The sequence below is a fragment of the Ranitomeya imitator genome, chromosome 8, assembly GCF_032444005.1.
Source record: "Ranitomeya imitator isolate aRanImi1 chromosome 8, aRanImi1.pri, whole genome shotgun sequence".
Taxonomy (NCBI): Eukaryota; Metazoa; Chordata; class Amphibia; order Anura; family Dendrobatidae; genus Ranitomeya; species Ranitomeya imitator.
The window spans coordinates 44,826,802-44,851,856 of record NC_091289.1 but is presented as its reverse complement, the minus strand read 5'-3'; the positions used below and the strand labels follow the sequence as shown (position 1 = coordinate 44,851,856).

At 50.0% G+C, this 25,055-nt stretch overlaps 1 protein-coding gene and 2 non-coding genes across 3 annotated transcripts; all 3 read left to right on the top strand.

The window, feature by feature from the left end:
* The first annotated feature begins 98 nt into the window (after window positions 1–98).
* GNL3 (G protein nucleolar 3) lies at window positions 99–20,921 on the top strand. The gene is made up of 15 exons (XM_069736826.1): window positions 99–194; window positions 761–819; window positions 2,985–3,125; window positions 3,288–3,395; window positions 4,479–4,559; window positions 12,611–12,743; window positions 12,942–13,045; window positions 15,066–15,204; window positions 15,499–15,586; window positions 15,864–16,038; window positions 17,315–17,457; window positions 17,544–17,674; window positions 18,593–18,789; window positions 20,353–20,383; window positions 20,645–20,921. The coding sequence occupies exons 1-15, from the start codon at window positions 182–184 to the stop codon at window positions 20,731–20,733; spliced, it is 1,632 nt and encodes a 543-aa protein (XP_069592927.1). The 5' UTR covers window positions 99–181; the 3' UTR covers window positions 20,734–20,921.
* LOC138648515 (small nucleolar RNA SNORD19) lies at window positions 12,785–12,858 on the top strand. The gene has a single exon (XR_011315128.1). It is a non-coding gene; the product is annotated as a small nucleolar RNA SNORD19 (small nucleolar RNA).
* Window positions 15,352–15,426, top strand: LOC138648514 (small nucleolar RNA SNORD19). The gene has a single exon (XR_011315127.1). It is a non-coding gene; the product is annotated as a small nucleolar RNA SNORD19 (small nucleolar RNA).
* Window positions 20,922–25,055: the final 4,134 nt, after the last annotated feature.

Below are 25,055 nucleotides of genomic sequence, written 5' to 3'. Positions count from 1 at the left end.
CCCTGTCAGCCGGACATAGTAATGACACCGAGCTGGTGTATACTTAGCCCCGCCCCCTAGTGTACTGTCGCGTGAACGTCACATCCGGGCGCGGCCTCGGCGGGGAGCCGGATGTGACGTCAGTGCTCGGTCCTGCGCTCTCTCTTTTCGCACGTGTCGTTGGCGAGGCAGGGTCGCAGCCATGAAGCGCCCCAGTAAGTGATGGCCGGTGTGGGTGAGCGGTGATACTGAACCCGCAGGGAGCGGCCTAAGTGTGGCCCTAAGTGCTGCCTCCATGAGGGGACACGGCTGTTAGCAGCGGCTGTAGTCCGGGGGCTGTCTGTTAGTGCTGGACCCCTGACCAGTCACTTCAGAGTGGTCTCCTCAGGGAGTGGTACTATCCTTGATGAGTTATGAGTCTGTTACGTGACCGCTGCTGACAGTCAGTGACCACTGTTATGGAGTGCTGATTGTCTGCAGCGGTCATGTAATGTAACCCGCTGTTAACAACACGTGACCGCTCTTATGTAGTACTGACGGGTGGCTACTGATTGGCTGCAGTGGTCATGTCATACAATTTAATGTGACCCTCTGGGAACAACAGCTTTCTGTCAAGTGACCACTGCAGACAGTCTGGCTGTGCTTATGTGAGACTGCAGATTGGCTGCAGCGGTCATGTGACAGAGCAATGAAATGAACCTGTTAAGAAAACCAGCGGCTGTGAGGTGTAGACACATCGCTGGGCCGGGAGATATTAATCTGATTTTATTTTTTCCCCCAGAGCTGAGGAAGGCCAGTAAGCGCATGTCATGCAGCAAACGGTATAAAATCCAGAAAAAGGTAAATGTTAAAACTGTCCAATGAAAATAATCACAGGATGGGGGAGAAATGGATGACAAAAAAAAATGACACTTTGATTTGGTCGTCAGTCCGGTTAGAAGAAAGTGCAGCGGATCATGGAAGAGGGCTGGATCCTGCCGCCAGATGTGTCTGCTGCAAATTAGCCCCGAAGTCTATGTACTGTGATCCGCAAAGGCTGTAGAATTTAAGAGGTCCAAAACTTGTAAGGCTACGTTCAGATTAGCGTTGCACGCCGCTGCGTCGGCGACGCACGGAAAAACGCGTGCAAACGCACGCAAAAACGCTGCGTTTTGCGACGCGTGCGTCGTTTTTTGACGAAAATCGGACGCAAGAAAAATGCAACTTGTTGCATTTTCTTGCGTCTGACGCTAGCGTCAAAAACGACGCACGTGTCGGAAAACGCAACAAGAAAAACGCATGCGTCCCCCATTTAAACATAGGGGCGCATGACGCGTGCGTCGCTGCTGCGTCGCCCGACGCAGCGTCGGGAAACGCTAATCTGAACGTAGCCTTAATGAAACCCTATGGGGAAAAATGATTTTCGCCCCAAATACATGTATTGCCCTTCAAGGTGTTCCTGACTTCATGGAAACTCCAGACAGCATGAACCCATCGCAGCTGTTCATATTTTACTTTGAAAGAAGCAGCATTTTAATATGCTGTACAGTGACATGAAGACCGACGTTATACATGCCAGCCTTGATGAGATGTGCTGGAGTAAGACGATCCTGATTCATGAATCTGGAGCCTTTGATGAGTGGCAAGCTCCTCGCCACAAAATGTTACTACGCCCCCTGCTGGAGTTAGGCTACGTTCACACTAGCGTTGCGCCGCCCTGCGTCGGCGACGCAACGCGCGAAAAAACGCGCACAAACGCATGCAAAAACGCGCGCGTTTTGCGACGCGTGCGTCGTTTTTTGACGAGAATCGGACGCACAGAAAATGCAACTTGTTGCATTTTCTTGCGTCCGACGCTAGCGTCGTAAACGACGCAAGTGTCAAAAAACGCCACCCAAAAAACGCACGCGTCCCCTATGTTAAACATAGGGGCGCGTCGCCGGCGCAACAGCGACGCACATTGGCGGAACGCCAATGTGAACGTAGCCTTAGATTGGTTGCGTTTCCAATGCTGCCACTCATCATTAAAGGGAATCTGTCACATGAACAAAATCTATTAACCTGCAGATATGGGGTTCATCTGAAGGGTTATAGCATTCTGAATTTGCCTGGTGCCGGCACTTAGATCCCTGCTGCTGGGAGGAAATTAACTTTATTCTTCCTGGTTGTGTTTGAGTCATATGGGTGGAACCGGTGTAAAGAGAGCGGCGGCTGTAGTCGTGCCGCCTTCCAGGACTGATTGACAGCTGACGCTGCTGCTGGCAGTCAGGGCGCTGTTACAGAACATAATTTGCACCAGGATTATATAACTTTTCAAAGCTTTTTACCCCATAATACTGGTGCAGAAGCTTTGATGAATCAGGGCCCCATGTGTCTGAGTCTGGTCCCTGTCCTGCTTCTCCCTGCCCTATTCCAGTGGAATATACACAGGTACAGGAGTAGACCGGTCAGTCGCCTGGGGTGGGGAGAAACACTCGGGTGCTGCATCAGACTAGTCACTCACCTGCTTTTTACACTATTCTTGCTCTGGAGAGTAAAACCCACCTGGCTGCAGTCACGCAGGCTTAGTCTGATCAATACTGCTGGCAGGTTCCCTTTAAAGATGGCGGTAGACAAGATGTTTATTGCAAAATATTGTTAGATTCAGCGAACTTGGTGATAATCTATGTAGTGGTCATTAACATAAATGTGTCTGTACACACTCATTCTGAGGATAGCAGTCTTCCCCATGTAATGCAAAACATGGATGCTCCGTTTGTAGAGGTGCATGTATTTAGGATAGGGACATGAGATTAATCTTCTGCCAAACTGAAAGTAATCAATTAGTTATAGTAGATGCTACTAAAATGAGCTGGATCTGCAGATGAACGTCTCGTGGTGAGGATAGAGAACTGACGGCTCCGGGGATTATTGTAGTAACCACACAGAACTGTGATATGGCGCAGACCTGACGTAGCACCGATCTGTCCCTTCTGTGTGACCGGAAGTCGAGGCAATCTGTATAACTGAGAATCCTGTTCTTTAAGGTCCGAGAACATAATCGGAAAGTCAGGAAAGAAGCAAAGAAAAAGGGTGGAAACCGGAAGCCGAAGAGAGATATCAGCATTCCTAATGCTGCCCCTTTCAAGGAGGATATCTTACGGGAGGCCGAGCTAAGGAAACAAAGGGTTAGTATCTGGCGTGTGGTTTGTTTGTCTCGGTTTTTTTCCCTCACTCATTTGGTGCATAAATTTGAGTGGAAATCTGTTCATCTCATTGTCTGTGATCTTTTTTTTTTTTTCTAATTCGCTTTGGAACATTAAAAAAACTGCCACCTCTTTATGCTTTAGAGAGAAGAGTTAAAGAAACAACAGAAACTTGAAAGACAGCAGGAAGTTGCCAAGAAAAGAAACCTGGAAAAGAAAGATAAACCCGACAATAAAAAGCAGGAAGTAAAGGTATCTGGGCCTCGCCCCCTCCCCTGTGCCTGCGCGGGCCTCGCCCCCTCCCCTGTGCCTGCGCGGGCCTCGCCCCCTCCCCTGTGCCTGCGCGGGCCTCGCCCCCTCCCCTGTGCCTGCGCGGGCCTCGCCCCCTCCCCTGTGCCTGCGCGGGCCTCGCCCCCTCCCCTGTGCCTGCGCGGGCCTCGCCCCCTCCCCTGTGCCTGCGCGGGCCTCGCCCCCTCCCCTGTGCCTGCGCGGGCCTCGCCCCCTCCCCTGTGCCTGCGCGGGCCTCGCCCCCTCCCCTGTGCCTGCGCGGGCCTCGCCCCCTCCCCTGTGCCTGCGCGGGCCTCGCCCCCTCCCCTGTGCCTGCGCGGGCCTCGCCCCCTCCCCTGTGCCTGCGCGGGCCTCGCCCCCTCCCCTGTGCCTGCGCGGGCCTCGCCCCCTCCCCTGTGCCTGCGCGGGCCTCGCCCCCTCCCCTGTGCCTGCGCGGCCCTCGCCCCCTCCCCTGTGCCTGCGCGGCCCTCGCCCCCTCCCCTGTGCCTGCGCGGCCCTCGCCCCCTCCCCTGTGCCTGCGCGGCCCTCGCCCCCTCCCCTGTGCCTGCGCGGCCCTCGCCCCCTCCCCTGTGCCTGCGCGGCCCTCGCCCCCTCCCCTGTGCCTGCGCGGGCCTCGCCCCCTCCCCTGTGCCTGCGCGGGCCTCGCCCCCTCCCCTGTGCCTGCGCGGGCCTCGCCCCCTCCCCTGTGCCTGCGCGGGCCTCGCCCCCTCCCCTGTGCCTGCGCGGGCCTCGCCCCCTCCCCTGTGCCTGCGCGGCCCTCGCCCCCTCCCCTGTGCCTGCGCGGCCCTCGCCCCCTCCCCTGTGCCTGCGCGGCCCTCGCCCCCTCCCCTGTGCCTGCGCGGCCCTCGCCCCCTCCCCTGTGCCTGCGCGGCCCTCGCCCCCTCCCCTGTGCCTGCGCGGCCCTCGCCCCCTCCCCTGTGCCTGCGCGGCCCTCGCCCCCTCCCCTGTGCCTGCGCGGCCCTCGCCCCCTCCCCTGTGCCTGCGCGGCCCTCGCCCCCTATGTCGCACTTTATGCAGCTTGTTTGACTTAATTGATTTTTCTCCTAGGAGAGAAGAAAGTCGGTCCTAAAACCGAAGAAACCAACAGCTAAGAACGCGACCCGATCTCTCTGCAGAGAAGTGAACAAGGCACGTATAGAGAAACGATGACTGTATTCTGCCGGCGGGGCGCATGGGGGGCCTGCTGGTTACACACAATCGTCAAGGTGCAGCAATAATAATAATTTTTATTTCTTTATCGCCTCTCATTGGGGGACACAGGAACCATGGGTGTATGCTGCTGCCACTAGGAGGCTGACACTATGCAAATAAAAAAGTTAGCTCCTCCTCTGCAGTGTACACCCCACCGACTGGCATTATACTCTTCAGTTTAGCTTAGTGTCAGTAGGAGGTGGACACGGGTCTTTCATTAGACCCTTATCTACCTCAATGTGCGTCGTTTCCTTTACAGGTTTTTTCCGGATGGGATACAGGGTGAACAGTCACACCTGTAGTCCCACAAAGCGGACTATGAGTACGGCTTGTACTGCCACCCCGTATCCTCATAGATCCTTCACCAGACCAAGATCCTAGCACACAAGCGTGCTCAGAAGTCCGGTCCTGGCTCCGTCCCCCACCCACTCGCCTACCAGAGCCTGTCGGTCGGAGGAGACGAGGACGTCCATCAGCTCCCTGGACGTCTCAAACCCTTTCAAGGTTAGTACCAGCGTGGGATGTTTGGGTGAGTATTTTCCCCCTTCCCATCCCGGATCTTTGTTAGGGGGGGTTCTTGTTAGGGGCTCCCTGTCGCCTTTCTTCTTCCCTTTTACCAAGGGCCTTCTGTCTTCAGCGAGGGGCACCCCTTTTAGGCCACCGCGCTCTATCCCCCCAGCACTTTCCGCGGCGCATTACCAGCGCTGCGGTTCTTACTCTGGGCACATCTTCTGGCGCCGCAGCTCAGCTTCCTCAGCGCGGCAGCCCTGTGGGCTGTCGTGCCGCGTCTCCCTGCGGCGCATTGCTCTGGCGCCGCAGGAGGTGGTGTTCTGCGGCGCCCTTCAGCGTCGCAGCCCTGCAGGCTGTCGCGCCGCGTCTCCCTGCGGCGCATTGCTCTGGCGCTGCAGGAGGTGGTGTTCTGCGGCGCCCTTCAGCGTCGCAGCCCTGCAGGCTTTCGCGCCGCGTCTCCCTGCGGCGCATTGCTCTGGCGCCGCAGGAGGTGGTGTTCTGCGGCGCCCTTCAGCGTCGCAGCCCTGCAGGCTGTCGCGCCGCGTCTCCCTGCGGCACATTGCTGGCGCCGCAGGTGGGTGTTTTTTCTGCGGCGCCCTTCAGCGGCGCAGCCTAAGCAGGCTGCGGCGCCAGCCTTCCTCACGCCGCGTTGTTCCGGCGCTTTATTTCGGCGCCGCGGCTCTTTTTCTCGGCCGCCGGTTCCAAATTTCCAGAGGACAAGTTGGACATTCCAGGACCGGGTCCGTGAGTAGCTGCACTGCAGTCTGACACCCTTCTCTGCCCCACTGTCCCCTAACCCACTGGCATCTTCAGGGGTCTCTCAAAATGTCTTCTAAAGGGGGCCGTTCTCGCCCCCCTACCTCTTCATCTTCTGCCTTAGTCACGTACTTTGCATGTTCATCCTGTAACAGCAAACTTCCCTCAGGTCAGTCCTCCCCGCTGTGTCAGTCCTGCAGCAACCCGATTGTTCCCACCGCCCAGGATCCCCCGGCTGTTCCACCCGAGAGTGATCCCCCCCATCCCAGGCTGGGCCGCCTCTGTCACAATCGGTGGCCGATTTGACACGGGTGTCTCAAACCCTGGTGTCCGTCCTGGATCGGTTACCTCTGCAGACCCCTGCAGTGGCCAGCGGGTCGCAGGAACCGCCGCCCGAGCCCTCCTTGATAAGCCACAAAAGGTCCAGACAGGAACGTCGGTCTGAGTCCTCTTCTCGTTCCATCTCGCCGCACGGCCCTCCCCTGCGGTTGGTGTCCCACCGATCCTCCTCCCCTGAGTCAGGCGAGTCATTATCTGATGCGCCCTCAGAGGATATTTCGGAGCTGGATCCTAACCAAATCGCCACCATGAGTGAGACGGTCCAGAACCTCATTGGGGCTATAAACCAGACCTGTGGCATCAAGGATCCCTCTACGGAACCCGCAGATCAGGCGGTTTCGTTTAGACGGGCCAAACCACCTTCAAAATTTTTCGCTCCTCATCCTGAATTCGAGGAAATCTTGTTCAGAGAGAGAGAGAATCCGACCAGACGTTTTCAGAGGGGAAAACGCCTGGGGGTGTTGTATCCTTTTTCACCAGAACTTACCGCCAATTGGACGGTCTCTCCCTCGGTGGATCCCCCTGTTTCCAGGCTGTCCACCAACACGGTGCTTCCACTGTCCGGCGGAGCATCTCTGAAGGATTCTAACGATAGAGTTATAGAATCCTTCGCGAAATCTGCTTTTGAAGCGGCTTCAGCAGCTCTATGTCCAGCTTTTGCTTCCACTTGGGCTTCAAAATCCATCTCAAAATGGGCCAAGGATCTACGGCGAGGTATCCTGGACGGGGCGCCTCCCGCGCAATTAGCGGAACTTGCCAACCAGCTTTCCCACGCTGGTGAATACCTGGTTTCCGCCTCCCTGGATGTCGCGTCTTGTGCGGCTCAGGCTTCCAGCAATGCCGTTGCCATCCGCCGGACCGTTTGGCTCAAGGCCTGGCAGGCGGACTTGTCCTCCAAAAGGTCCCTCACTAGTCTGCCCTTCCAGGGCTCTCGTCTCTTTGGTTCCCAACTGGACCAAATCATTAAGGACGCTACCGGGGGTACAAGCTCTCTTCTCCCCCAGGCTAAACCTCGTCGCCCTCCTCCTAGACGGCAGTTTCGTTCTTTTCGGCCTTTTCGTCGCTTCGCTGCATCAAACTCCTTTTCCCAGCAGCAACAGAGGCCACAGGCACGTCAAGAGAAGAAGGCGGTGTCCTTCAGGCCCACTCCGTCCTGGCGTCCTCGTTTTTCCCAGGGTAGATCATCCAGGCCCAGGACTGGAAGATCCACCTCCGCATGACTCTTGGCAGGACTCCAGCCCAACTCCCAGGTTGGGCGGCCGTCTTCTCCGTTTCAGGGACGTCTGGATCTCCGCAGTAGAGGATGCATGGGTCAGGGAAGTTGTATCCTCGGGATACAAGATAGAGTTCGCCTCCCGACCCAGGGATCGTTTCTTCCAATCCCGTCCTCCAAGAGATCCCGCTCTAGTGCCGGGCTTCTTCGCAGCCATCGCTTCTCTGCTCGAATCCGGGGTAATCGTCCCCGTCCCAGAAAAGGAACGGTACACGGGTTTCTACTCGAACCTTTTTGTGGTACCGAAAAAAGACGGCAAGGTTCGTCCCATTCTGGACCTCAAATTGCTGAACAGGAGGGTTCGCCTGAGACACTTCAGGATGGAATCCCTTCATTCAGTAATTGCTTCCATGGAGGCTCAGGAATTTCTATGCTCTATAGATATCCAGGACGCCTACCTACACGTTCCGATATTTCCCGGACATCTCCGTTTCCTGCGATTCGCAGTGCAACGAGATCATTTTCAGTTCGTCGCCCTGCCGTTCGGTCTCGCAACCGCGCCAAGGGTGTTCACGAAGATCATGGCGGCGCTGATGGCCATCTTGAGAGTCAGAGGTTTGGTCCTGTTTCCATACCTCGACGACATCCTCATCAAGGCTCCGTCCTTTGCTCAGGCCCACGAAAGCCTGTCCATTGTTCTCGACTCCTTAGCCCGTTTCGGGTGGCTGGTCAACCGGAAGAAGTCCTGCCTTATTCCTTCTCAGCACATCATCTTTTTGGGCATGCTTTTCGACACTCGCTCAACTGGTGGCTGACGTCACCTCTCATCTCCCAGGGCAGGTCCTTCCTTCCAGTCCACTGGCAGGTGGTGACTACGGACGCCAGCCTGATCGGCTGGGGTGCGGTTTTTCGCCACCTGACTGTTCAGGGCCGTTGGTCGCCGCAGGAGTCTTCTCTGCCGATCAACGTCCTCGAAATTCGGGCCATCTTTCTGTCCCTCCGCCACTGGGAAAGGATCCTCAGGGGCCTTCCAGTCCGGATCCAGACGGACAACGCCACGGCTGTGGCATATGTCAACCATCAGGGGGGGACCCGGAGCTCCTTAGCTCTTGCCGAGGTATCAAAGATCCTCCTTTGGGCAGAGGCGACGGTTCCAGTGATATCCGCGGTGCATATCCCTGGCGTGGACAACTGGGCCGCCGACTTCCTCAGCCACGAGGGTCTCGCGGCAGGGGAATGGTCCTTGCATCCGGAGGTCTTCCATCGGATTTGTCTTCGATGGGGGACTCCGGACGTGGATCTCACGGCATCCCGAATGAACAGGAAGGTTCCGTAGTTCGTCTCCAGGTCTCGCGATCCCCTCGCAGTGGGCGTCGATGCTCTGGCCATTCCTTGGTCACAGTTCGAGCTGCCCTACCTGTTCCCACCCCTTCCATTACTTCCCAAACTGTTGAAGAAGATCAAAGCGGAAGAGGTGCCGGTCATCCTGATCGCCCCGGATGGGCCCAGGAGAGCTTGGTTCGCGGAGCTCGTCAACCTTCTCGCGGACGCTCCCTGGCGCCTTCCAGACAGGCCCGATCTGCTGTCCCAGGGTCCGATCTGCCACCCGAGTTCTCGGTCGCTCAGTTTAACGGCGTGGCTGTTGAGACCGCGGTTCTAAGAGCGTCCGGCCTTTCGAACCGGGTGATTCACACCATGATTCAAGCTCGGAAGCCTTCGTCTTCCAGGATCTACTACCGCACCTGGAACGCTTACTTCCGTTGGTGCGAGTCCAACCGCGTTCCGCCTATGGTTTTTTCCCTGCCTTCGCTTTTGGCCTTTCTTCAGGCAGGACTGGATTCGGGCCTGGCTCTTAGCTCCCTGAAGGGTCAGGTCTCTGCGCTTTCCATCCTCTTTCAGAAGTCCTTGGCCTCTCGGCCTCAGGTTATGACCTTCTTTCAAGGAGTAGCCCACGCTGTCCCGCCGTACAGGGCCCCTGTGGACGCATGGGACTTAAACCTGGTACTGGACATTCTGAGGGTTTCTCCCTTTGAGCCTCTTAGGGAGATTCCTCTATCGGTTCTTTCTTGGAAGGTGACCCTTCTTGTGGCCATCACGTCTATTCGCCGCGTTCCCGAGTTGGCAGCCTTGTCTTGCCGTCCTCCGTTTTTGGTCATTCACCAGGACAAGGTGGTCTTCAGGCCTCCACCTTCCTTCCTTCCTAAGGTGGTTTCCACCTTCCACCTCAACGAGGACATCGTTCTTCCTTCCTTTTGTCCAGCTCCGACCCATCCTCTGGAGCGATCGTTGAACAAGCTAGACCTTGTCAGGGCAGTGAGGATCTATCTGGATAGAACATCCTCCTTCCGGAAGACGGATTCTTTTTTCGTCATTCCTGATGGCACGCGCAGAGGCCAGCCGGCTTCCAAAGCGACCATTGCTCGATGGATCAGAATGGCAATTTTGGAGGCTTACCGGGTCAAGAACAGAGTGCCCCCTTCTGGGATTAAGGCTCACTCTACCCGGGCAGTCGGCGCCTCCTGGGCGGTGCACCACAGGGCTTCCGCCCTACAGCTTTGCAAAGCGGCAACTTGGTCTTCCATCCACACGTTCGCCAAATTTTACAAGGTCCATACCTACGCTTCGGCGGACGCCAGCCTAGGCAGAAGGATCTTGCAGGCGGCAGTGGTGAGTCCTCTGACCTGATGGAAGTCTGTTTTTCCCGCCCTTGGGACTGCTTTGGGACGTCCCATGGTTCCTGTGTCCCCCAATGAGAGGCGATAAAGAAAACAGGATTTTTGGTTGCTTACCGTAAAATCTGTTTCTTGAAGCCTCCATTGGGGGACACAGCTCCCTCCCAATGTTTGTTATATGTTCTCTGACTGTTCTCAGTTTACAGTTCTCAAGTTTGTGGTTATGGTTCTTCAACCTTGTTCATTATCTCCTACTGCTTTCTCACTAACTGAAGAGTATAATGCCAGTCGGTGGGGTGTACACTGCAGAGGAGGAGCTAACTTTTTTATTTGCATAGTGTCAGCCTCCTAGTGGCAGCAGCATACACCCATGGTTCCTGTGTCCCCCAATGGAGGCTTCAAGAAACAGATTTTACGGTAAGCAACCAAAAATCCTGTTTTATATAGCGCCAACATATTCCGCAGCGCTTTACAAATTATAGAGGGGACTTGTACAGACAATAGACATTACAGCATAACAGAAATACAGTTCAAAACAGATACCAGGAGGAATGAGGGCCCTGCTCGCAAGCTTACAAACTATGGGGAAAAGGGGAGACACGAGAGGTGGATGGTAACAATTGCTTTAGTTATTCGGACCAGCTATAGTGTAAGGCTCAGGTGTTCATGTAAAGCTGCATGAACCAGTATGTAGCAGTACAGACACAGAGGGCTAATACTGCATAAAGTGTAAGAACATGATGCGAGGAACCTTTTTTTTTTTTTTTTTTTTTTAAATAGGCCACACAGGGATCGTTAGGTTAATGCATTGAGGCGGTAGGCCAGTCTGAACAAATGAGTTTTTAGGGTACGCTTAAAACTGTGGGGATTGGGGATTAGTCGTATTAACCTAGGTAGTGCATTCCAAAGAATCGGCGCAGCACGTGTAAAGTCTTGGAGACGGGAGTGGGAGGTTCTGATTATTGAGGATGCTAACCTGAGGTCATTAGCGGAGCGGAGGGCACGGGTAGGGTGGTAGACTGATACCAGGGAGGAGATGTAGGGTGGTGCTGAGCCATGGAGTGCTTTGTGGATGAGGGTAGTAGTTTTGTACTGGATTCTGGAGTGGATGGGTAGCCAGTGTAATGACTGGTACAAGGTAGAGGCATCGGTGTAACGGTTGGTGAGGAATATGATCCTGGCTGCAGCATTCAGGACAGATTGGAGCGGGGAGAGTTTGGTAAGAGGGAGGCCGATTAGTAGAGAGTTACAATAGTCCAGACGAGAATGAATAAGTGAAACAGTCAGAGTTTTTGCAGAGTCGAAAGTAAGAAAGGGGCGAATTCTAGAAATGTTTTTGAGATGCAGGTAAGAAGAGCGAGCCAATGATCGGATGTAGGGGGTGAATGAAAGGTCAGAATCAAGGATGACCCCAAGGCAGCGGGCATGTTGCTTTGGAGTAATGGTGGAACCGCACACGGAGATGGCAATGTCAGGCAAAGGTAGGTTAGTAGAGGGAGAGAACACGAGGAGTTCAGTTTTTGACAGGTTTAGTTTCAGATAGAGGGAGGACATGATGTTAGAGACAGCGGTAAGACAATCACTGGTGTTTTCTAAAAAGGTCGGTGTGATATCAGGAGCAGAAGTGTATAATTGGGTGTCGTCAGCATAGAGATGGTACTGGAAACCAAATCTACTGATTGTTTGTCCAATAGGGGCAAGACTATTGTCAGTTGCACAGAAGACGTTTGGTTTAGCTGACCTTATTTTCTGCTGGGCTTCTTGCTGACCCTGATCACCCGGGTATTGGCCCTTCAGTACTTTTTGAATACCTCCTAGTCTGTATAGAAACCTTCAGTTACTCTCCACCTTAAGCATTACCTCTAGCAGAAATGACAGTGCCTTTAGGTGACGCGGTACTGCAGCACCCAGGATACCTACTGGTTCATACTCTTCCTCCACTGCTGACTCTTATGAGCATGCTTTGCACTTTAAGAAAGGTCTAATGTATAGCAATCACTGCACGAGAGAAGCTGCAATGGACTATTAATGAAACCTACAAAAAGCTGGAGCGCTGTTCCCCAAAAGATAATGCTGAAATAACAGCCATGATAGTAATAGAAAATATACCCTTTATTGAGCAATATTTAATACAAGATGGTAGATGGTGAGGACACAGAGAATGTCACCCCGGGTACTGATGAGTATGATTAACGCTCTTACAGGGGCAAAAAAAACAGGCATGTAGATTTGTACAGAAAGACAGCTCAGTACCTAAGAGAATGAATCCTAGTCAAGGGAAAATAGATGCACATAAATACTCGAACATATTACTCGACCACCCACAATACTCTTAAGATCCGAGCATGCTGAGATAACGGTATGTCCAAGCACGCTCTCATCACTAATCCTTACCAGTATGACTTGTATATCTGGTGGCGGAAACCAGTGACTCACAAATTCAGCCAAGTGCGGTAAATCCTGACACGTGTACTAACCTCATCCACTTCTGCCCGCAGGTGATTGAGGCGGCCGAAGTCATCTTGGAGGTGTTGGACGCCAGAGATCCTCTGGGCAGCCGGTGTTTGCAGGCAGAACAAGCCATACTCCAGTCTCCTAACAAAAAGCTCCTGTTCGTTCTCAACAAAATCGGTAAATGTTCTGCGCCGGACGTTATTGTGAACGGATACCGTGAGAAATGAGGAAAATTCACTGAGTCCTATCTCATTATGAAGACTTCAGATCCAACTCTGATCTCCTCTATCTGTCCTCCATTAATGTCACACAGGAATGTCATCTGCCATTTAATGTTGTATTTCTTTTTTATTCATCTAAAATGTCCTGTTCTAGATCTGGTGCCCAAAGACAACGTAGAGAAGTGGCTACAGTTTCTCAACAAGCAACTTCCGACTATCGCCTTCAAGTGTTCTGTACAAGTGCAAGAAAAAAACCTGGTAAATACGTTGTAAACGGACTGTACATGACGTCTATGTGGCGATGTATACGTGAACTGATAAGAATTAGAATTATTGGTAACCCCTTTCTCATAGGGTCATAGTCTCCAGAAAATGCAGATGGGAATGAAATTTGCTCCGGCGGTGAGCCCACATCAAAGCCAGGACATGTCAGCTGTTTTGTACAGCTGACATGTGCGCGCAATAGCAGCGAGTGGAATTGCGATCCACGCGCTGCTATTAACTAGTTAAATGCCGCTGTCAAACGCTGACAGCGGCATTTAACTACCGCGGCCGGAAATGCGCTCATCACCGACCCCCATCACATGATCGGCGGTCAGCGATGCGTCGGCATAGTAACCAGAGGTCTCCTTGAGACCTCTGGATGCTGATGCCGGCTTGCTGTGAGCGCCCCTGTGGTCGGCGCTCATAGCAAGCCTATAGTTAAGCTACATAGGAGTGATCTGATGATCGCTGCTATGTAGCAGAGCCAATCGGGCTATGCCAGCTTCTAGCCTCTCATGGAGGCTATTGAAGCATGGCAAAAGTATAGAAAAAAAGTTTTAAAAAATATGATAAAAATAAATAAAAGTTTAAATCTCCCCCCCTTTCGACCCATTCAAAATAAAGCAATAAAATCAAATATACACATATTTGGTATCGCCGCTTTCAGAATCGCCCGATCAATAAAAAAAGATTAACCTGATCGCTAAACAGCGTAGTGAGAAAAAAATTTGAAATGCCAAAATTACTTTTTTTTGTCGCTGCGACACTGCATTAAAATGCGATAAAAAGGACGTATCTGCACCAAAATGGTATCACTAAAAAAGTCAGCTCGGCGTGCAAAAAATAAGCCCTCACCCCGACCCCAGATCACGAAAAATGGAGACAGGTATCTGTAAATGGCGCAATTTTTTTTTATTTTTTTTTATCAAAGTTTGGAATTTCTTTTCACCACTTAGATAAAAAATAACCTAGTCATGTTAGGTGTCTATGAACTAGTAATGATCTGGAGAATCATAATGGCAGGTCAGTTTTGGCATTTAGTGAACCTAGCAAAAAAGCCAAACAAAAAACACGCATGGGATTGCACTTTTTTTGCAATTTCACCGCACTTGGAATTTTTTTTCCCATTTTCTAGTACACGTCATGGTAAAAGCAATGATGTCGTTCAAAAGTACAACTGGTCCCCCAAAAAACAAGCCCTTACATGGCCATATTGACGGAAAAATAAAAAAGTTATGGTTCTGGGAAGGAGGGGAGCGAAGAATGAACACGGAAAATCCCAAGGTCATGAAGGGGTTAAGCTACAGATTGACAAATAATGGAGATAATAAACGAGTTATCACAATCCCCCAGTGATCTTGAGGTTTTTTTTTGTGGATCAGGCATTTTTAATTGTTTTCTACTTGAGCAACCAGGGCTTGGCCTAAAATGCTCCATACCTTTATATATTAGAAGTAGAATCTCTTCAGGTCACCAATACCATGTGAACACCATGTCGGGGTTATAGGTGATAATTCAGTGTACGTGCTGTGTGATGAACCCTCTGTTCTGACTCTTTGATGAGTACAAGATCCAACTCTGAAATCAGCACATAAAGGGGTATTCCCATCTCCAAGGTCCTATCCCAATATGTAGCAGGTGTAATAACAATATTAGTAAATATCTTCAACTAGAAATGTATAGTTCTTCTGATTCGCTATGACCCTTACTCCATGTGCAGGGCATTACAGTAGCTTTGGTATAAATAATTACCACCACTAATAGCTGTCACTGGTCGTAACCGTAGATACCTAAACTACTGCCCTGCACGTGGGGTAAGCAACATAGCGAATCAGAAGAACTATACTACGCATATAATTGGAGATATGTGCTAATATTATTATTATTGTACCTAATACATATTGGAATAGAATCTTGGAGATGGGAATACTCTTTTTAATGGAACAAGCTTCTAATCTCACAGATTTAGTAACCTAATGACTGATAACCGATTTCTTTTATTATAATGCTGAAGCCAGTTCTTGGAAAGAAGCCGAATCCAAAGTGTATCGACATTTCTAAAGGGACTGTGTCCTACGGATCTGCAACCCTACTAAAGATCCTTCACAGTCTGCGCCCCTCGGGAACTGAAACGATGAAAGTCGGCTTAATAGGTAAGAGCGCAAGATAACCCGCACAAAGTAATGGTTTCTCGATCAGGGAACTAAAGGCTGACAATTCCCAATATTTCTCTGGTTGAATATAATCCTGTTATGTGAAATATATTACAATATATATGGTACTTGTCCCGTCTATAGGTGGAGATATGAGGAAAAACCTTTCACAGTCTGATGTTTCTGATGACCGTCAGATCCAACTCTGATCTCTTTCCACCATGTGTTGTAGAATTTTCTGCCATTTTTTTTCTAGCTACACAAATGTAAATTTTGTTTTTTTTATTTTTTTAGGCTTTTCAAATGTAGGAAAGAGCAGTTTAATAAACACATTGAAGAAATATAAAGTCTGCAATGTGGGGGCTTTAAGAGGAACAACAAGGTAAGAACCATGAGGGACGTGGTCTTTTACCCCGGGGGGCTTCCCAGCTGTTGTAAAATACAACTCCTGAGATGGTGGGTGTTGTAGTTTTACAACTGGACTGCTATGGGTTGGGCGTTCATTGGTTATTAATCCCTAATATATATGATGAGTGAGTGGAGCTGACATCCCCATGGAGCGTCCGTTCAATCCAACTCTGAATCTCGTGTGACTTCTGTGCTACTTTGTTTCGCTCTCTTGCTCACTAACACTACAGATTTACTCCTTTTACCTTCAGGATAATGCAAGATGTGAAAATTGACGAACAAATCAAGATAATTGACAGTCCCAGCCTCGTCGTGTCCCCCGATAACCCGCCTGTTACCGTCTTCATGAGAAGTGCTCATCAAAGTGATGACGGCGACTGTATGGACCGAGTGGATAAGATCTTACAACTTTGCGATAAACAGCAGGTGAGTGGTCCCCAAGTCATGACAAAAGCTGTATTCCTAATCTATTACTCTACATCGCCATATTGCTTCCTATATTACTGTTGTCATCTCGTAATATGAAGACTTCTGCCATTAGACTTGATAAATGTGGGGTTTAAGGGTGTGTTTTATTAGCTTTACTTGGCCGATGCATCAAAGCTTTTACTCCAGAAAACTGGTGTAAGAACTTTGAAAAGTTGCCAAATTTTTGCAGAAAAGAGCTATGCAAAATTTTCCACTTTAGGCATTTTCACTTCAGTTTGAAATAGGAGTTTCTACTTACCTGCCTGTTGTGCCCGGCGCCGTTCTTTACCGGCACAAATTGGTCACAGACTGCTCCTGCCAGCGATTCAGCTGCCTTTGATGATTTTCCATTGACAGAGCAGCAGCTTCTATTCCCTGCACTGTCGACGGGGCTTGACTTCCAACGTCATTCTGATTGACAGTTGGTTCCACCAGTTAGGCAGCGGGAATTCGGCTGTCAATCAACGACTTCGTAAGTCCTGTGAAAAGAGCAGAGCGAAAAGAAGCCTCCACTCTGACGTGCTGGCAGGAGCGGTCTGTGCCGGTGAAGCACCGCAGGTAGGTAGTAACTATGTGCCTGTTAGTGCCTAGGCACATTTTCAGTTTTTTTTCACAAAGTCCCAGATATCCCCTTTATGTAGTGTGTGCCTCTTGATGAATTTAAGGCCTTTTACTCAGAAAGACTAGCATGCACCACACCAGTCTTTTTATGCTCTAACATTAGGGAGGAGACCTCCTTATTTCTAGATTCTTGCTGCGTCTTACTGTTCCCGCACAACTAACCAGTCTACCATCAGTCAGACCTGCTCGGAGTCTCGCCGACCGGAGACACTGATCCGTTTTTAAAACGATGTGTATAGGGATCAATGAAACTGTATGGATCTATGTGCTGTCCTGAGAACAAAGAAAATGGACTTGTGTGAATGCATCTTACACGAGTTTCCCAAAGTTCACCTGAATGTCGGGGGGGACAAGGAAAGTCTCTTAGCACGAGATACAATTGTAGGCTTTGCATTAAATATCTATTACTGAGAACATAAGTGCCGTGTATTATGGTACATCCTATGTGAATATTCTATTCATAGGGGGTCTAACATAATGACCACCAGGGAGGTTGTAAATATTGGGATTTTTTTTTTTTTTTTTTTTTTGCCGTTTTCTGTTCTTTACACCTGGCTGCATCCTCTATCCAGGGACTTCATTAAAAGGAGGCAACACTTTTCTCCTTTTGCAGGTGATGTTGCGGTACAATATTGCAGATTACAGAAATCCACCGGAATTCTTGGATTTACTCGCCCATAAACGAGGACTATTGCAGAAGAAAGGTGTGGCCGACCTGGAGGCGGCAGCAAAGCTCTTCTTGAATGATTGGATGGGGTAAGATGAAATTTAGGTAGCGTACTGTCAAGATGAACACAATTGTTTATTCAGGGTTAGACAATGAAACCCTTGTGTTTTCCTAGAGCCAGACTCTGCTATTATACACTGCCACCTGCATCTTTCACTTCCCACATCGGTGGTGAGCAGACAGCTGCAATGAAGAAGGCCATCGACTGTAAGATCCTTAATAACGAAAATAAAGAAAATATTAAAGGTACATTTGTTGGTAAATTTTTTTTAGTAAAATATGGTTGCCATATTTTCCAGCGTATAAGACGACCCCCCAACTTTTCCAGTTAAAATATAAAATCTTCTTATATGCCGTGTGTCATCATACAGGGCCGTTGCGGACCAATCTGCATATGGTGGGGGGAGTGTACACGATGACGAAGGGGAGTCTCACAGGGAAGGTGTAAGTGGAGTATCCTCCTTATTACCTCATTGTTGCAGCGATGCTCTGTGTTGGGAGGCAACGGCTCTTTGTGCAGCGTCGGGGCTCCGTCGGCATTTCCTCAAAGTCCAGAGGCCCCGGAAGCTCCATTGCTGCAATGCGGTGGCCTCTGGGAAAATGGCTGCTGGGGGCGGCGCATGCTCAGATTCAGAACTTATCCCGAGAGCTCGGGAGATGAGATCTGAAACGGAGCATGCGCCACCCCCAGCGGCCATTTTCCCAGAGGCCACTGCATCGCAAAAATGGAGCTGCCGGGGCCTCCGGGCTTTGAGGAAATGACAGCGGGGCCCCGACACTGCACAAAGAGCCACCGCCGCCCCCACGCTGCTTAAAGCGGAGCCACCACTGCCCCCCAGCACAGAGACCCGCAGAGAGCATCGCTGCCACAATGAGGTAATAGGGGATACTCCACTTACACCTTCCCTGTGAGACGCCCCCTCTTTGTCATCGGGACCACTCCCACCCACCATAAGCACATTGGTCCGCACCCGGCATATAACACGACCCCCGACTGTTAAATTTTCAGGGGTTAAAAGGTCGTCATATACGCCGGAAAATACGATAAGCCCAAACTACATGTGAATAGTCATGTATATGTCCAGCAACATGGAAAGGACTGACTGCACGGTGTCCCATTGCAAAGCCAGTTTCTGATGAGCCTTTTTTTTTTTTTATGTATAGTTGTGAGAAACCCAACTCCTGCCAACAGTATTCCTTTCCATTTTTCCCAAATAACCAATGGTATAATTGATGAGAATGAAATAAAAGATCAAAGCCAAGAGTCTGCCGAGCTGGAGAGTGAGACAGAAGAGATGGATGAGATTGTTGTGGACAAGGATGAGATTATCAGCGATCGGGATATTGGTGAAGATGTAGAGGCAAGTTAACATCTAGTTATCCCATTTGGCCATGCTGCAAATAACCGCAGGGACCGATGTAGCACTCGAAAAATCATAAATCATTCGATCATGCATCTCAAGAAGGAAAGGTAGAAAACACCGGGCGCTCCACTATGCAGAATCTTCAGTTAAAGAGGTTGTCCACTACTTTAACATTGATGGGCTATCCTTAGGATAGGTCATCAGCCTGATCTGGGGGGAGCAACATCCTGCAGCCCCGCTGATACTGACCACTTACGGAGCTGCACAATGCAACTCCGTCTACTGTATACTGGCCGTGGTCGGGCACTGCACTGAATAGGGGGCGGATGTGCAGTCAGCTGTTAAATAGTAGATGGGGCTGTAGTGTGCAGCTCCTTAACTAAGCAAGTCCGTCCAACATCGGGAACACCTGATCGGCGGGAGTTCTGGGTGTTCTTACCCCCACGATCAGGCATTTATGATCTACCCTAAAGATAGACCATAAATTTTAAAATTTTGGACAACCTCTTTAGGGATTAGTTGGCATCAAGGCTCATATAACCGTAGTTTAAAAAAAAAAAAAGTGCTACTGATTTAGAGAATTGGTCCTGGGTATTTGCCACATTTATTGGACCAGCAAGGCTACTTGTCCATGTCGTACCGACAGCTTCTTCAGGCCAAAGAAGGTCTGAGGAAGACGTTGGTACAACACTGAAACTTTTCCTTTTTTTTTTTTTTTTTTTTTTTTTTTTTTTACACTACAGATTATATAGTTTATGGCCTAGATTGTAAAGTCTCAACATTTTTATGTAGCCCTGCGTCCATTAAAGGCATCACACTGACAATATGGTGACTGTGCCGTGCCGTCATCTGCCACCTGGAAGTTTAATACTTACGTTTCCACCAGTGAGAAGAGATGGTGTCTGTTACATGTCATAACATGAAAAAAAAAAACTAAAGAAATGATCTGGGATATAAGTTGGTGTGCATGCAGTAGTATGTAAGTGCATTGGTCACACTGGCCACTAAACAGAAAAAAACAAGACTAAAAGCAGTAAATACCCTGCAGTAAATGAATAAACCGCAATAGTTCATGAAAATAATATACGGCACTTAGTTAACATAATTTTGATCAAAAAAGCGAAAGCATCCCACCACTTCACGGTGACCCTAATTTGAGGTCCCAACCTCAAATTGTAAAACCTTACCGTTTGTCAAATGACATGCGTGTGTATAAGACCTGAGGTTTTGTCTGTTGTCCCGCTCAGCCCTTATCCACACGTACGCCACTTGACAAACAGTAATGTTTTAATATTTGGGGTTAGGTCCCGATTAGGGTCAGCGTGACGTGGTTGGATGGCTTCTGCCGTTTTTTTTTTGTATTTTAATTAAAATTGTTAACCAAGTACCCCATGTTATTTTCATGCACTATTGCTTTTTACTTACTGCATGGTATTTGCTTATTATATTTTTATCTTGTGTTTTGTTTGGAATAACATGAACCTATGGTTTTGGAACTGGGAGTTAAACTTTAATTGTAAAAAACAAAAACATTAATAATTTCTTAATTGTGTTTTACAGAAAGAGACACCAGAGGCAGTAGAAAATTCTGGTATGTATTACTTCTCTCCTGCTTGTTATAGAAAGTTTCTCCCTATAGGGGGCGTCACAGACCAGCTTTACCAATTTAAAGGTCCAGATTAAGCTCCCAGTTCATATGTCAGATGTCTATAAGGCAGCACAGTGGATCATTGCTTTCCAGCGCTGGGGTCCTGGGTACAAATAGTGCTGTGGAATATGATGGTGCTATGTAAGCAAGCAGAAGAATTGAAATGTTAATTATATTTTCTCTTTTTTTCTTTTTTCTTTCTAGTGCAAAGAGAACAAGCTGTTAAATCGGTCAGCTTTGATAAACCAGCCAAAGCAGAGGATGACTATGACTTTAATGCTGATTTTAACTAAAGCGCGAATAGGACTCTGTTCTTGACGGTTGTTAATGGGAACTCAAGGTTGCCGTTTATTAGAAGACAACAGCCAATGTATATAGAAAGGCAATCTGTAATATCAGTAATATGGATTCTGTGAATCTGTTTGCAAAACACAAATATTCATAGTAAAGTCTGCTATGTAATAAATATTTCTGTATCGAAGTGTGTGTCTGATGCATCAGCATGATTGTATGTAACTAATGCAGATTTATTGGGTGTACGGTGATCGGAAGGTGAAAACAAGTAACTTAAAGGGAACCTGTCACCCAAAATCGGCGATGAGCGAAGACCACCAGCATCAGGGGCTTATCTACAGCATTCTGTAATGCTGTAGATAAGCCCCCGATGTAACCTAAAAGATGAGAAAAAGAGGTTGGATTATACTCACCGGGGGGGACGGTTCGATCCGATGGGCGGCGCAGTCCGGTCCGGGGCCTCCCATCTTCTTAAGATGTCCTCTTCTTGTCTTCACGCTGCGGCTCCAGTGTACTTTGTCTGCCCTGTTGAGGACAGAGCAAAGTACTGCAGTGCGCAGGCGCCGGGAAAGGTCAGAGAGGCCTGGTGCCTGCGCACTGCAGTACTTTGCTCTGCCCTCAACAGGGCATATAAGTACGCCTGCGCCGGTGCCGCGGCGTGAAGACAAAAAGAGGACGTCATCGTAAGGAGATGGGAGGCGCCTGACCGGACCGCGATGCCCATCGGACCGCAGCGGGACCGCCCCTGGGTGAGTATAATCTAACCTCTTTTTCTCTGATCGCCCATGACGGCACCACGGAGAGAGGGGATCCGCCCACCAAGGACAGGAAACCTACGGATAAAAAGGCGGTACCACTCTCCTGCATCAGTTGGTTTCCTGTCCTTGATGGGAGACCTACGGACTTACCAGTCAGCGTTGGAATTCCGGGGCCAACCAGTCCGATTCAGGCAGCTGGGGTCCCTCTGCCTCGGCTGGGGTGGTGACCCGAGGCACCACCGCTGGGGGCTAGTGGGCCTCAAGGGTGCGTGGAGGAGGTGACAAGGAGTTCGCGGTCACCTCCTCAGGTAAGATGCAGCAGCGGCAACATCCAGGGGGGTCCCTCTGTGGTTGCGGGAGGTGCGGCGTGGCCCTCCCCTAGCTCGCGTCAGCCTGCACACTGCAACGCCATCGGGCTTGCAGAGCCGCGCAATAAGGGTCTGCATAGGACCGGGGGTGCCGGTCAGCAGCGCCATATCTGTACTCCGGGCGCCATCTTGGAAAGTCGGCGCATGCCCGGAACTGCGCTGGTCTCGCGAGACGCCGGGGCGCCGCGGAAGCGACTGCGCAGGCGTCGGCGCTCCTCGCCGTAGCTGGACGCTCCATAGATCCCGACATGACGCTTAGGCGTTCTACAAGACGCAGGAGCGTCTGCGCAGGCGCCAGCGTTTCAGCGCTCCTCGTGCCGGCCGGGCGCTACTGCGCAGGCGCCGGGAAGTAAAAAAAAAAAAAAAAGAGGAGCAGCGGGAAAGTTTAAATGGGAGGATTTACTTCCCCCCAGTGGCTCTGCAGTATATTGGCAGGAGCCTCAGGAGCAGTCGTGTCAGCGCCAGCGTAGCAAGTGTTGTTTTGCGCAGACCAGCAGCAGCAGTATGAGCGACCCGGCATCTCCCTTGCCTGAATCACCTCCACCTATAGCATCGCCGCAGCAGCAAAAAAGGCGGCAGCAGAAAGGTTACCAGGACACCAGCAAAGAACGCCAAAGGTCTCAACACAGCAAGGAGTCCCGCACGGCGTCGGGGAAAAAGCCAGAGGCTGAGAATTCCCAACCGGTATTTATGGGTCCTGGAGGTGGTAAGTTGATCTTCGTGAAAGTTAGAGACAGTAAGATTATTATTTGTCTCTTTTAGGGAAGGAAAAGCGTAGGTAAAACCAAGCACAAGGTCTGTGCCATCTGTAAAGAGGATCTTCCACTCGCCTGGGAGAAGCAGCTATGTAATTCCTGCATACAGCAGACGGTATCAGAAAGCCTGCCCGGGTTTGCAACAGATCTTAAAAACCTGATTAAAGAGCAGGTGGAAGACACCTTTAAATCCCTTAAAAGGGGAAGAAAACGGAGAAGGACCAGACACAGGTCCCCGTCCCCAGTCTCTAAATCTGACAGCGATAGTGCGAGTTCGGTATCTTCCGACTCCTCCTCCGCGTCTTCGTCATCCACTTCTTCCTCAGGAGGTCACAATTGTTTCCCATTAGAGGACACTGATGGCCTCATAAAGGCAGTGAGGAGTACTATGGGGTTAGTAGACTCCCACCCTAAAAAATCAGCACAAGACATTATGTTTGGGGGCTTAGAACAAAAAAAGAGGAGAGCTTTTCCGCTTAATGAAACAATTGCAGCGCTAATCAAAAAGGAATGGAAAAAACCCATGAAAAAGACTCTCCTAACTCCCAAAAGGAAATACCCCTTTGAGGATGAATCCTGCTCCTTTTGGGAAAAAGCCCCCAAATTAGATGTAGCAATAGCGAAAGCATCAAAGAAATTCGCTCTCCCGTTCGAGGACATGGGGGTCCTAAAAGACCCTATGGACAAGAAGGCGGATGCCTTCCTCAAGGGCTCTTGGGAGTCAGCGGGAGGAGGCCTGAAACCGGCAGTGGCAGCAGCATGCACATCTCGCTCCCTAATGATCTGGTTGAATCAACTAGAGGGTCAATTAAAGGGGAAAACTTCCCGAGACTTGATGCTGAAGACATTACCCGTAATAAGGGGAGCTGTGGCCTTTTTGGCTGACGCCTCGGCAGACTCTATAAGATTAGCTGCCAGGTCGGCAGTATTTGCTAATGCGGCCAGGCGTGCCCTCTGGCTTAAGAATTGGCCTGGCGATCTACAAACAAAAACAAAATTGTGTACTATCCCCTGCGAAGGGGAGTTTTTGTTCGGTTCCACATTAGATGATATCTTGGAAAAAGCAGGGGACAAGAAAAAGTCCTTTCCCTCTCTAGGTCTCCCCTCTTACCGGAAGCCCTTTCGGAACAAGAGGTTTTTCCGTAAGAACCCTGGGAGAGGCCAGGGAAAGTGGGAGGATAAGAGGAACAAGAACAAGGGGTTCATCTTTAACAAAAACCCCAGCGATACCAAGAAGCCTTCTCAATGAAGGTTCGCCCCAGGTGGGAGGGAGATTATCTCTCTTTCTCCCAGCCTGGAAAAAGATTACCTCCAGTCAATGGATTCTAAACATCATAGAATCAGGTCTGAGGCTGACATTCAAAAAATGGCCCCGTCCCTCTTTTACGATGACATCTATAAGATCTTCGGCAGAAGAACAGCTGGCACTGGAAAACGAGGTCATCGGGCTAGTAAAAAAGGGAGTACTCCTGGAGGTTCCCCCACAAGAAAGAGGGCAAGGGTACTATTCCCCTCTATTCCTGAGGAAGAAACCAGACGGTTCCTTCAGGACCATTATAAATCTAAAAAAACTAAACGATTACTTGGACGTTCAAGCATTCAAGATGGAAACGATAAAATCATCTATCAAAATGTTGTTTCCCCAATGCTTCATGGTGGTCCTGGACCTAAAGGACGCATATTATCACGTCCCAATACACAAGGATCACCAGAGGTTCCTCAGGATGGCAGTTCACATCAGGGGAGTCCTAAATCACTTCCAATTTTCAGCTCTACCATTTGGCCTTGCCATAGCCCCGAGGGTTTTCACAAAGCTGACAGCAGAGGTAATGGCTCACCTCAGGGAAGAAAATACCCTAATCGTTCCATATCTGGACGATTTCTTGGTGATAGGCTCCTCCCCGCAACATTGCGAGGATCAACTGGCAATAGTGATGCATTCTTTAAAGGAATTGGGCTGGCTAATAAACGTAGGGAAATCCAGACTAATGCCTTCTCAGGTCCAGGAGTACCTAGGTCTCACTCTAGACTCCAAAAAGATGGAGTGTCGGCTCCCAGAGAACAAGATACAAAAACTAAAAAGTTTAGTATCAAGAACCCAATCTCTCCCCTCCATAACACTCCGTCAGGCCATGTCCCTCTTAGGCTCCATGACCTCTTGTATTCCAGCGGTCCAGTGGGCCCAATTACATTCGAGAGTCCTTCAATGGCAGATATTATCGGAGCAAATCCATCTAGGAGGGCATTTAGACGGGCAGTTGACTCTATCTCCTCGCACCAATCACTCTCTAACATGGTGGAAATCGCAGGAAAATCTTTCCCAGGGAGTCCCATGGGTAATTCAGGTCTCGAAAGTCCTGACTACAGACGCAAGCCCTTCAGGGTGGGGGGCCCATCTGGGCGACCTAGTAGCTCAGGGCATTTGGTCTCCATCTCTGGT

Bases quoted from the DNA above. Each gene is read 5' to 3' on its own strand.
- GNL3 (XM_069736826.1), top strand. The intron at 15,205-15,498 runs GTAAGAGCGCAA...TTATTTTTTTAG, and splicing joins GATGAAAGTCGGCTTAATAG to GCTTTTCAAATGTAGGAAAG. The intron at 17,458-17,543 runs GTAAGATGAAAT...GTGTTTTCCTAG, and splicing joins TTCTTGAATGATTGGATGGG to AGCCAGACTCTGCTATTATA.